General features: G+C 43.1%; 1 protein-coding gene across 1 annotated transcript; it reads right to left on the reverse strand.

The window, feature by feature from the left end:
- Nucleotides 1-12,550: 12,550 nt before the first annotated feature.
- LOC136530901 (protein DETOXIFICATION 41-like) lies at nt 12,551-13,545 on the reverse strand. The gene is made up of 4 exons (XM_066523617.1): nt 13,309-13,545; nt 13,082-13,200; nt 12,895-12,981; nt 12,551-12,808 (listed from the first exon to the last, which is right to left on the reverse strand). Exons 1-4 carry the CDS (start codon nt 13,361-13,363, stop codon nt 12,743-12,745), a joined length of 327 nt encoding a protein of 108 aa, XP_066379714.1. The 5' UTR covers nt 13,364-13,545; the 3' UTR covers nt 12,551-12,742.
- Nucleotides 13,546-13,568: the final 23 nt, after the last annotated feature.

Here is a 13,568-nt window from a genome sequence, read left to right on the forward strand (position 1 = left end):
CTATTTGACCAATTATCCAAGGCCAAGGTGTTCTCAAAAATAGATTTGAGATCCGGTTATCATCAGATCAAGATTAGGCCACAGGATATACCGAAAACTGCATTTTCCACCAGATACGGGTTGTATGAGTATCTTGTCATGTCCTTTGGCTTGACAAATGCTCCTACATACTTTATATTTTTGATGAATACAGTTTTCATGCCAGAATTGGATAAGTTTGTGGTAGTGTTCATCGATGACATTCTGGTGTATTCCGAGAACGAGAAAGATCATGAAGAGCATCTGAGAACTGTCTTGACCAGACTGAGGGATCATCAACTGTATGCTAAGTTTAGCAAATGCGAATTCTGGTTGAAGGAAGTTCCTTTCCTTGGTCACATTCTGTCAAAGAATGGAGTTTCAGTCGATCCAAGTAAGGTGCAAGAAGTTATGAATTGGAAAGCACCGACTACAGTCCCTGAGATTAGAAGTTTCATAGGACTAGCCGGTTATTACCGTCGCTTTATACCAGATTTCTCGAAGATCGCCAAACCGATGACAAGCCTCCTACAGAAGGATCACAAGTTTGTGTGGACAGAGGAGTGTGAAGCAGCTTTCCACACTTTGTGGAAACTGTTGACCACTGCTCCTGTTCTAGCACAACCAGATATCGAGAAACCATTTGATGTGTTTTGCGACGCATCAAAGACTGGATTGGGTTGTGTTCTTATGCAAGAAAGGAGAGTCATTGCTTATGCATCACGTCAATTGAGAAAGCACGAGGTCAACTATCCAACACATGATCTTGAACTTGCTGCAGTTGTGCACGCCCTAAAAATTTGGAGACATTATCTACTTGGTAATGTGTGCAATATTTTCACGGATCATAAGAGTCTTAAGTACATCTTTACCCAACCAGAGCTAAACATGAGGCAGCGCAGATGGTTGAAATTGATTAAGGATTACAACTTGAATGTGCAATATCATCCTGAAAAAGCCAATGTAGTGGCAGATGCTTTGAGCAGAAAATCACATTACTTGAATGTGCAGCCATTACTTGAAGATGGGTTCGATCTAATGCATCCTGCTATGTTACATAGTATTCAGATTAGTTGCTCTTTGGAGAGTAAGATAATAGAAGGCCAGAAAACCAACAAGGGGATATTCCACATCAAAGAGAAAATAAAAGAAAAGCCATCTCAACACTTCAAAGTGGATGAACAGGGCGTGTTGTGGTTTGACAACCGTCTTGTGGTTCCCAAGGATCGAGAGCTTAGGAATAAACTCATGGATGAAGCTCACCTTTCTAAGCTATCTATCCATCTCGGAAGTAGTAAGATGTATCAAGAACTAAGATCTCGCTATTGGTGGACCAAAATGAAGAAAGAAATTACAGCATATGTTGTCAGATGTGACACATGTTGTCGAGTGAAAGCAATTCACATGAAACCTGCTGGTATGTTGCAACCCTTATCAGTCCCTAGTTGGAAGTGGGACGATATCAGTATGGATTTTATCACGGGTTTGCCCACTACTCAAAAGGGACATGATTCAATTTGGGTAATTATGGACCGTCTTACCAAGACCGCTCATTTCTTGCCTATCAAAATAGATTATCGACCACCTCAATATGCCGAGAAGTATATCGCAGAAATTGTGAGGTTGCATGGTATACCAAAGACCATAGTATCTGATAGAGGCTCACAGTTCATGGCTCACTTTTGGGAACATTTACACAAAGGCTTAGGAACTAGTTTGATTCGTAGTACCGCTTATCATCCTCAGACAGATGGTCAGACTGAATAAGTGAATGCTGTTTTGGAAGATATGTTAAGAGCCTGTGTATTGTCTTCTAAGGGATCATGGGAGTCATGGTTACTGTTAGCTAAGTTTTCTTATAATAATAGTTATCAAGAAAGCATCAAGATGGCTCCCTTCGAAGCTTTATATGGCAGAAAATGTAGAACACCATTAAATTGGGTCGAGCCTGGTGATAGAAGGTATTATGGCATTGACTTTGTAGAAGAAGCCGAGAAGAAAGTTTATATTATTCAGCAAAATATGAAAGCTACCCAATCACGTCAGAAAAGCTATGCAGACAAAAGAAGGAGACCCCTTGCATTTGAAGTTGGTGACTATGTTTATCTGAAAGTCACGCCAATGAAGAAGAAAAGGTTTGGAGTCCGAAGAAAGCTTGCCGTGAGATTCATAGAACCATACAAGATCTTGGAACAAAGAGGCCCGGTAGCCTACAAGTTAGAGTTACCTGAGACAATGAGCACCGTTTTCCTAGTTTTCCATGTATCACATCTCAAGAAATGTTTGCGTGTTCCAGAGGAAAGAATAGAACCTCGAGGTATCCAACTCAAATCAGATTTGGTGTATCGTGAGAAACCAGTCCGGGTGTTAGACACTAAGGAACGTGCTACTCGGAATAGTGTGGTGAAAACATATAAGATACAGTGGGATCATCATGATGAGGGAGATGCAACTTGGGAAATAGGAGAGTATCTACAAAAAGCTTATGAAGAATTTTATAACAAATGGTTCGTAACCCAAATCTCGGGATGAGATTTTTATAAGGGGGGAGGGCTGTAACACCCCGGTGTTATGCCTGCATTTAGGCACTACAAATCATGCATATCATGCATCATCAAGCATTCTAATCACACATGCCTAATCATGTAAATAACAACTGAAACATTGTTTTGAAACATTTTAAAACATGTGTGAAACCTGAATGTTGCATACCTTTGTTAGAATTGTTTTGCCCTAAATTTTGCTTGCTAGGTTAGTAGAACTTGTTTGGCTATCATGGTAAATCATCTAGAAATGTTTAGTTCAATTTTTGGAGCAAGGTTTGTATTCAAATTAATTCAAAATTTGGCTTCAAAAGCAATTTCCCAAAGATTAGGGTTTGGAGTTAAACATTGACTTTGATTTTATAATTTAAAATCTAGAAAGAATTTGGCTTTGGTCATAACAGCAAAGTTGTAGAGAATTAAATTCTAATCAACTTTCATTTTTGGTCCATTTTCAAAAGATGTCATTTTATTGCTCAAAATAATAATTGAAGATGGCATTTAAAAATTCCTTGAAAATATATTTGGAAAAGGCTTTTTCCTCCTTTGCGGGCCGCCGCTTCGCTTCTGGCCCACGACCGAAGTCAGCCCAGCCAGCCTCCCGCGCGTGCCTCACCTCGCCTCGGCCCAGCCCAGCCCAGCGCCGTGCTGGCCTGCCTCCGCGCGCCTACCCGCTGACGCGCCACGACGCGCGCCCGACCGCGGCAGAGCGTGCCCACCGCGTGGCGGCCATGCGCCGTCGACGCCGCCGCGCATCGCAGCTGGCCTACGCCCGTGCCCACGCGCCCGCCTACACCTACTGGAGCCGGTGCGCTCGCTCACTCCCTCCCGCGCTACCTTTCCTCTCCGCCAAAGCCGAGAGCCCCAAGCTCTGCCTCTCACCGCGCCGCGCACCCGCTGGCGCAATTCGCCGTGGCTCCTCCACCTCGGCCGGAAATCACGCGCCTGCAGCTCCGCCTCACCCTCCTTCAAGTTGTGCTCACGTTGGCGCCACCTACCGAGCTCAGGTAGAGCCGCCTCAGCCTCGCCACCGACAGCCATGGCGCCGCCGTGCTCGGCCGCCATGGAAGTCACCATCCTCCTCTTCTCCAGCCCCGCCTAGCTACCCTACCACATTCGCCATCTTCTCGTGCATCCCGTGCGCCCGCCAGCTCGCCCTGCCATGGCCGGAGATGGCCGCCGGCCTCGTGGCCGAGCCGCGCCGCCGCGCCAGCGCAAGCGCCGGCATGGCCCTGCCTCAGCCAGCCAGGCCGAGCCAGGCCGTGGGCCGACGCCTGTCGGGCCGTCTTCCCCCTCCCTTGCGCTCGGGCCGCGCAGGCCGAAAACGGCCGTGGGCCAGCTGATTCCAGCAGGCTGGCCCAGTAGCGTTTGAATAAATGGTTTTCAATTTATTCTTTATTATTTGAAATTTGAAATGGTTTGAAAAATGTTTGGGTACTCAAAGTTATTCCAAATCTATTGAAATAAATTTGTCTAGGTTCCTTATCATCAGATCTACTTGGGAAAAATTGTGCATGTCTTTTTTGAGATACTTTGCTGTAGAATTTTTATTTAATCATGAATATTGCTGATAACTTGAAAAATATGTAGAAAAATCTATAGGCTTCAGAAAAATATGATTCCAAGTTTGTTAATCTTCTTATGTCATGTATTTCCTAGGAAAAATATGTTTCATGCATGTGTTGTGGGAAAATTTTGAGGTGTAGTTCAAGTACCTTTAATAGCTGATTTTTGTTATTTTTGCTAGAGAGCAAACTTTGTATAAAACATGCATGTGATAATTTTTGTACATTCATTGTATGCTATGAAGAACATAGGAAAAATACTAACTCTGTTGTTTGACACTTTTCACAGTACAAAGTATTTTCATGTACAAAATCATGCCATAGCTTGTTATTTTTGTGTAGGCTAATCCACTCATTCAAACACCATGAAAATCTGATGGTAGACTTCTTAGGGTAATACTATGCTGTAGTAATTTTCTAAGATTTTTCTAAGCAAGAAAAATAGAGGTTGCTATTCAAACCTATTATTAATTAGGGTTTAATTAAGCATTGCTTTATGTGTTTAAGAAATTAGCAAAGCTTTGGTGTATCTTTGAAGCATTTCATAAGATATGTTGACTTAACATATTAGTACTAGAAGAGAATGCAGTAGATAACATGTGTTTGTAGTATATTTTCTTGGATGATGTTGACTACCTTGCATTCAAACATATCTATTGTATTCATCTCATCCGATGCACCGATTGCATAAGCACTTACGCACATTGCATCATACAGGATCGCAAGCCGAGAGCCCAATCGTCATACCTGAGGAGCCCGATGAGCAGTTCGAGATGCAGCCATAGGAAGTAACAGAAGCCGACGAGGAGGACGTTGAGGAACTTCCGGAGTGCCCCGATCACTGCCCGAGCTCCTTCGAGAGAGGCAAGCCCTAGAGCATTTTCTCCCGGTTTGCAATTATTAATTAAATGCTTTACTTTAATTGATGCATTACGTTCAGGAGTTGTTTGCAACCGTTGCTGCATTATACCTTGTCTACCTTTGTTATACTATATCCTTGTTACCTGGGTATCCGCAGTCAAGTCGATGCTTAGCTGGCTTAGACCGGTAGAAGTCGGGTGATTCCCTGTCACCTGCGAGCTATAGGTGGTTACCTGGATCTGCTTGGATGACTATGAAGTCATGGTATAACTAAGTGTCAAATGAAGTTGAGACCGGACGGAGACTTGCAGAGTTTTGGACTGTAGTGCTTTCTGTCTGTGTCGATTAAGGACCGACCGTTGTTGGGCCTCGAGTCATGTTGAACGCATGCCTTACATTTAGCTGGCCAGATAAAGTATCTTCCGACCGCGAAGCTGGGAGATTTTTTGGGCCGAGTAGATTGCTCGCAACGCACTGTGCCGGAGCAGGTGTGGTAGGACACGGGGGCGGGATGATAAGACCAAAGTGCAGTCGGTCGGCCCCCGGGTACATATGGTTCCTGGCAAACTCGAGATTCCTTGAAAGTTGACTCGGTGATCAATATCTCACTTTAGCGGGTGAGTGAGGTTTGTGTAAGGAATAAATCATCAGCTGGTTAGGAATCGATTCGAATCGCCATCGCTCCTAGATAGTGAGCACTTGACTTGAGTTACTTCATCGTAGTAAATGTTTATGGAACACTTGGACAGTTATAATGAATATGATAGTATGGAAGTTGTTTAATGATCATTGGTTATTATTATCTGCTTAATCACATGTTTACTCTAGTATAGGTGCAAATCTAGTTGACAGGTTAATAATAATTAACTTGGCAATAATGCGTTTAGAAAGGTTCTTGTAATGCTAAAAATGCTTCTTTTTGCAAATGAGTCAGCTACCCTACTATAAAGCCCTTCATAATCCTTGGTGTCATTTATTTTTGGTTATGTCGGGTAAGTCTAGCTGAGTACCTTCTCATACTCAGGATTTTATTCCCACTTGTTGCAGATGGGCATATGTATTACGGCTACTGTATCAACTGCCTTTATCCTGCGATGGGTGATGCTTAGGACCATGGGCATAGTCATTCCTTACGTCTCGTCTGATGCTTTTGTTGGAGATGATCATTCGCTGGCACTATATTTAAACTCCGCGTGAGTGTGTGTGTGGTTTGAACAAATGACTTTCGCTACTTTTATTCAAACTGGTTTTGTAATAACTATGTTGAAACTCTGATGTATCTGAGATTGCGAACTTTTATGTAATATGTGATGGTGACCGCTAAACTTATTACGATCTTGGCTGGAATGGAAGTTGGTTTGAAATCCTTCGTGATTTCACGGACTACCGGGTTATACGGGCTTAAGTTTGCGAAATTGTCTGCTTTGGTGGATGATTTTCTTACTTAAATTCATATAATTGGTTGGTTCTGTTACACAAGGCTCCGATACCAATTGAAAGGATCAAGATGCCCAAGAGGGGGGTGAATTGGGCTAATTCTAAATTTTCTTGCAATAATCAAATCCTACGGTTAGCCCAATTAATCCCTTGTGCCTAGAAAAGTGTTTCTATTGATCTAACACACAACGGACTTGCAACCTATGTTCCAAACTTACTCTAGCATGGCAATTCTATGAATGTAAAGATAAGTATTGAATTGCTTAAAGTAAATGCACAAAGTAAATGCTCAAAGTAAATAGAGAGAGAGGAACGCGGTAATATTTTGCCGAGGTATCAGAGAGTCACCACTCCCCACTAGTCCTCATTGGAGCACCCGCGCAAGGGTGTAGCTCCCCCTTGATCCGCGCAAGGATCAAGTGCTCTCTACGGGTTGATTCTTCGACACTCCGTCGCGGCGAATCACCCAAAGCCGCTCACAACTTGAGTTGGGTCACCCACAAGCTCCGCCGGGTGATCACCAAGCTCTCAATCACCACCAAGCCGTCTAGGTGACAGCGATCACCAAGAGTAACAAGCACGAACTCTCACTTGACCACGCAAAGCCTAATGAGAAGATGGATGCACACTTTGCTACTCTTGATTCACTAATGAGGCTACTCTCTTGGATTCTCAAATCTCAATCACCTCACTAGGACCTTGCTCTTCTTGGCACTCACAAACGTGTTTCTCAGCTATTGGAATGAGCAAAAGTAACTCCACACACGAGTGGAGCTTCTATTTATAAGGCAGCCTGAAAAACGAACCGTTATGAGCTTCTGCGGGGTGACCGGACGCTCCGGTCAGTTCAACCCGCAAACCAGTGATAACGTGTTGACGGGACGCTGGCAGGGTCTGGTCACCACTAACCGGACGCGTCCGGTCGCATTAAACCCTTACTGGATGCTTACTGTATTCGACCAGACGCTGAACCCCCAGGGTCCGGTCAGCACTGACCAGACACGTCCGGTTGCAGATTCCCTTCTCTGGTACCTTACTGGAGTCGACCGGACGCTGCCTCTCAGTGTCCGGTCAGTTGATCACTCCAGCGTCTGGTCGCACCGAACGCAGTCTGCTTGATCAAATGTACTGACCAGACCCTATGGCCAGCGTCCGGTTGCACCAGAGCCAGCGTCCGGTCAGCATTTGACCCTCCATTCACTTCCAACTCTCGATCATATGTGAATGAAGTTTGCTCCATTGGATCTTAGGCATTCATAGGAGCTACCTAGAGCTAGTTTTAATAAGTGTGCACAACACCTAACTCACTAGACTCACCTAGGTCAAGCTACCCGTCCATACCTCCCTTAATAGTACGGGCAAAGGAAAAACAAGGTCCTAAACTACTCTAAGTGTCACTCCAACTCCAATCGATACTTAGAACTAGTCATCCTTAACCTTGTCGTCCATTCTTTGAAAACCGAAACGATTTCCATCGTAGGGGCATGACCACCTCGATTGCCCAATCGATCTCCATTACCATGACCTAACTTAATTGCCTCTGCAAAACACACATTACTCATAGTAATCTTGTATTGTCATTAATTACCGAAACCCAACTAGGGGCCTAGATGCTTTCAGGTTGTTAGCACTCACTAGATCCTGATGCACATGCATGGAGTTAGTTCATCTAGTGGCACTTGATAACCACATATACCATGAGATTTTCTCTTAATAGTACGTCTATTGTCCTAAATCTGATCACGCACTCTATTGCGTCTTGACCGGCAAAACAAAATGGCCCAAGCTTTTATACCTTTGCTTGAGCCTCATTTTGTTTTTCTCTTTCTTTTTTTTCAAGTTGGAGCACTTGATCATCATCTTTTGGCCATCTTCATCACCAAAAGTGCCATCTACCTCCTTCTTAGACTTGGACCAACCTATCTCATCTACACACTTAGAGCATAGGGTTAATCCAATAGGTTTTATTAGTTAGCCAAAACCAAACTAGGGCTTTCAGCTGCGCTTCTCAGAGGCACCTGCTCTGCTCGTTCTTGAGTCAGACCCTATGGTGTTTCGAGTTTCAAATGTGAGCTTTTGCCTCCTAGAACTTAAAAAATATGCTCTATCCATTACTAAATTTTTTGCAGGAGTTAAATGTACCAGAGGTCCATTAACTTATGGGGAGGTTTCAGTTAGGTCCATTAATTTTCAAAGTGGCTTTTTAGGTCCATATCACTCCACGTGAGCTTCTCACGCTAACATGGTCTGCTAACTTGTCCATCTGAAGCAACTATTGAATATTTATTTCGTCAAACACGTTGTGGGCGCGCTAGTAGGCGCCGCCACCACCGTTGCAGGCGCGTGAGTAGGCTCGCCGCGGCCACGTGGGCGCGTGGGCAGGCCGCCGCCGGTGCTGCCATGTGGGCGTGCGAGCAGGCGCCACCACCGTTGCGCTCTTCCTCGACGCGCTCCATGTCCCTGGTGACCCAGCGCGTGACGCCGCCGATGATGATGAGCCTAGCATCTATGCGGTAGCTGTCGCCGAGGATCGGGACATCCCCCCACTCCACTACGTCCCCAGCGCGAACCCTTGCATCACGTTGAAGCCGCCGGTTCGATCGAGGTGGCACGGCACGTGAACGACCCTATACTGCTCCGTCGCCGGGTCGTACGCGAAACTGTATGCCTCGTGCCAGCCGCAGATCTCTGTCAGCGGCGACGGCGGCTCCTGCTCGCGCTCCCGTGTGGCCGCGACAGCAGCGGCGGTGCCTGCTCGCGCGCCCACAACGTGTTTGAGGAAATGAAGGGTCAATAGTTGCTTGAGATGGACAAGTCAACAGGCCACGTCAGCATGAGAATCCAACGTGGAGGGATATGGACCTAAGTGATACGGCATACAAAGGTAATAGATCCAAAAAGCCACTTTGAAAGTTGATGGACCTATGAAACCTCCTCACAGGTTAATGGACCTCTGGTGCATTTAACTCTTTTTGCAGCCATCTATGATATATGTAATACATGCAGCAATTTGTGGTACACTTATAAACTAGATGAGATGAGATGCACATATCCAACTTTTCCTGAAAAAAATCATAAATGTTGTCAGCTAATTATTTACTTGACCTCTCTGTAGGGCGCAAGCCGATCCTGTTGTTTACATACCACAAATGGAGGCACAAATTCAGTTGATCCGGTCTGGTAAAAAGTATGAGTTGTTTCCTAATTTCATTTCCTAGCTATTTTGATGTCTTTCAATTGAACTTTTGAATACATCCTTACCTATCATTGCCAGGTTATCATATCACATCTGCATGCACTGTGAGGCATATTTCAGTTAACCGAATCTTTACCTATTTCAGTTCAGAAACTTATGGGCTCTACTTAACAAGTTAACAGATAGCTTATAACAATTCTACATGTTCACTTGACACAACCTAATAAATTAAAATGTATATCATAAGACACAATAATGTCAAACACTTCCCAAAACTATGTTATGGCATATGTAGGGAATATCGCATTACAGAGTTAGTTCTTGTACGCGGATATACTTCTAATTGTGTATGCATATTGAAAACATTTGATTCATTTTTCGTGATACAAAATGTTCCAATTTTGGTTTGTTATGATGGGTACTGAGTACTAAACACTTGTGTCTATGACGCAGATGTTGTACTGATTATATCATGCTCTGATGCAGTCTATGCGGAGATAGTGAGCCTCCAAAACCTGAGAAGAAAAGTAGGATGGAAGAGCTTTTAGATGGAACCTGGTAGATGACAAGGCCATATTGCAAGAAGCTGACCACTTTGAAAGGATTGAGGCAGAGAGAGAATCAATTAAGAATGGAATGAAATGGATGGAAAGTGAGGTTCTTCAAGCATTTGAAATCTATAAAGGATCAAGCTGTTATCAAGTATGTCCAGTTTTCACCGTTCAAGTCAATTGCACCTAGGTGGTTTGGTCATATGAAATCTTTTAAATCATTGTTTTATGATGATCCTAAGGATGAATTTGAGAATGCTTCTTATAAACCATCAAATTTTCAGGGTCCCTGTTAGCATGTTTATTCTATTTAATGTCTGCTGACTGTGTTTAATGCATGTCGGCTATTGGCTGGGATTCTCCCCTGGCTGGGATTCTCCCCCTTTCTTAATTACCCCCTGGCTTGTTGCTTAGGGTTCTTCCCATTTCTTAATTACTAGCTTAGCCTCTCTTTATAAATCCATGTAATATTTCGACTGTTTCATCAATGAAATACACAGAAGCATGTTCATGCTCTTTCAGTCCCAAGTATGGTTTGTCAAGCTTGACCACCAATGTCTCATACACGACGCCTAGCTCCTCAAACTCGTACCACCACTACAATTTTACCATGAAGAAGAAGTCATCTTTTTACCTCAGGAAAAAGAGAGGAAAGAGGTCTTGGGATTATCAGCTCTTCTTCGCTGAAGTCAAAACCACAAAGGAAGGAAAAGAAATCATTTGCTGCCCACTTCAACGTGGTGACAATGGTATAACTCTAATCTCGTGTCACACTTTAAATTCTTAAGCGCCATACTTTAACACAGATCTTTGTTGGTTAATTCTGAAATAAATATATTGGTGAAAGAAATAAGAGAGACTTATTTTTAACAACTTTTGTTAATTGTGTATCTGATTCAAAGATGTATCTGTACTATCTTTCAAAAAGGTCATTGTTTTGGTTGCCAAAATGTTGGAATCAATCTTAATGCACCCAACAGACAAATTATAAGGTACTCCCTCCGTCCCTAAATAATTGTTGTTTTCGCTTCCCGAGAAACAACTTTGACTAAATATATATAAAAAATATTAATATTTATGGTACAAAATTAATATCATTAGATAGATCGTTGAATCTATTTTCATAATAAATTTATTTGGGATACAAATGTTTCACGTATTTTCTATAAATCCAGTCAAACTTACGACATGGAAACCAAAAGCGACAGTTGTTTAGGGACGGAGGGAGTATGCTCGTTGTTTCAGAATTCTTTCTTGTTTTTTTCATTACTCTGTTGGGTTGTTTTACCAACTTTAGGTCCAGTTATGTCAGAATGCTTCATGTGAAAGTTTAGAACTCCCACTAGGATTTGATTGAACCTAATATTACTTTTTTTTCTCTTTAGTAACTGTTATGAAGTGACTGCAGTGACAACTTTCTAACAAAACAATGTGTTTGAATTGAACATCTATGTAGCCATGAGTTGATTTTCTGTAGGTTTGAAGAGTAATTCTTGTATGTTTTGGGAGTTGCTCATTTTTTTCTCGAACGACGCAGGAGAGTTGCGTGTAAATTCATTAAGATAGGAGACAAAACAAGGGAGAAGGCAGGAGGCCTACTCCACGAAACTCCCAACTCACACACCCACATTCCCACATCTAAACTAGAAATTGACCTGTCAAGAAGAATAAATACATATGACCACAACCAAGAAACTCAAACCCATTCAAAGGCACGATGGCAAGTTGGAAAATGATTTGCTTAGATAAAACTTATTCGGGTTACATTTAAATAAATCATGTGATGAAGCTCATTGATATGCTGGTGAGGTAGATTTGATGGATTCTGTATCATGTGATAAAGCTCAGTGATATACTTGTCAGGTTGATTTAATGGGTTTTGTATCCTTTCTGTTCTGGGCAAAGCCTACATAACCGGAATGGCTTTCCTCCTTTAATTTTTACTGATGAAATAGATGTTTTGTTCTCCGCTGCACACCGAAGATTTTGATCTCATTGTGGCTGCTTCATAGTCGACCATCAGTCTGCCTCCACCTGAATAACATTGGTGGCACCACGAACAAAAGGATCTTGTTTGTTTTGCTTCATTTTTCCCTCTACCCTTCTCCCTCGGCCTCAATCAGTCTCAAATTTGGATCCACTGTTATTTGCTCAGTTGGTTAAACTTTACCATATCATGTTCGGAGGCAAAAAACCAAACCAATCAAGAACCTGCTTCAGAGCAGAGGAGCTCGGCATAAAGAGCTTTAAGATCCATCAAGAGATCAACACACGTCATTACCATTTACCAACCCAAGAAACCATAGCAAGAGCCGTACCAAGCCAAGAACAAGAGACACCAAAAGAAAGGCAAAAATCAAAAACAAAGCACACGACACCTTCATCCAACCTATGCTTCATTGCCACCTGCCAGCATGTATACATGATTCGGGGTATCAGGTTCGTGGAGCAGCAGCAATTACATCTTCCAATAAATCTAACCATTTTTCAGTTCGGCAATTAGATTAACAAAAGGTTCATGTCCAAATTCAGCTTATTGCACAATCTCCCACCCAACTGGCACTGCTTCGATCATGCAATGATGTCATTTACAGGAACCACACCTGTCTGTTTCAGTCGCTGCATCGCCTTCTCCACCTTCCAATGAAAATAACACAATCAAGACTGCACTCAAGCAAATGTTTCCACTGAACATGAATGGGTGAACAATAATGTGCACTCACCTCCTTGTCCCAGTTAGTCCTGACTGTGAGAATAATCAGGGCTATCGTTTGCACAGCGACCCCTATGATTAAACCCCACCATATTCCCTGAACACAAAGACAGAATGTAGCTGATCAGCACCTTCCTCTGAAAACTGTAGAAGTTACTAAAAGTTACACAGTTCTATAAGGTCAAAGAGGAAGTTACAGCTGCTCCAAGGCTTGTTTTGTATCCTAGAACGCATCCAATTGGAAGCCCAATCAGGTAGTAGGCCCCAACATTGACATAGGCAACTGTTGCTTGCCATCCACTCCCAATGGCAACCCCTGAAAAAAAATTCAGAACGGTTTCGTTATGTGCCTATGATAGCGCTTGATGAATACGGAGTACAAGCTAGCAGGTAGCTTCCGTGATACATGCTTTCCTTTCCATACCTGAGAGAATTGGCTGAATTCCATTCAAGAAGATGCTGATTGCCATCAGGGGCATCAGACTGATAACAGCCTCTATTACTGTTGCGCTACTCGTGTAGAGTGTACTCAGTGGATACCTCAGAATTAAGACTGTAATCGTCGCAAGAAAACTGAAGGCGATGCTCACAATGACAACTACAATGACCGAGAACCTTACTACCTTTGGATGGCCAGCACCAAGCTCATTGCCAACGCGAATACTGTGTAAGAAGTTCATGAGT

This window comes from Miscanthus floridulus, unplaced genomic scaffold (assembly GCF_019320115.1).
Source record: "Miscanthus floridulus cultivar M001 unplaced genomic scaffold, ASM1932011v1 fs_22_2_3, whole genome shotgun sequence".
NCBI lineage: Eukaryota > Viridiplantae > Streptophyta > Magnoliopsida > Poales > Poaceae > Miscanthus > Miscanthus floridulus.

Bases quoted from the DNA above. Each gene is read 5' to 3' on its own strand.
- LOC136530901 (XM_066523617.1), bottom strand. From the start codon at position 13,363: ATGCCCCTGATGGCAATCAGCATCTTCTTGAATGGAATTCAGCCAATT. The intron at 12,982-13,081 runs GTAACTTCCTCT...CTTTGTGTTCAG, and splicing joins AAACAAGCCTTGGAGCAGCT to GGAATATGGTGGGGTTTAAT. The intron at 12,809-12,894 runs GTGAGTGCACAT...TTTCATTGGAAG, and splicing joins GGACTAACTGGGACAAGGAG to GTGGAGAAGGCGATGCAGCG.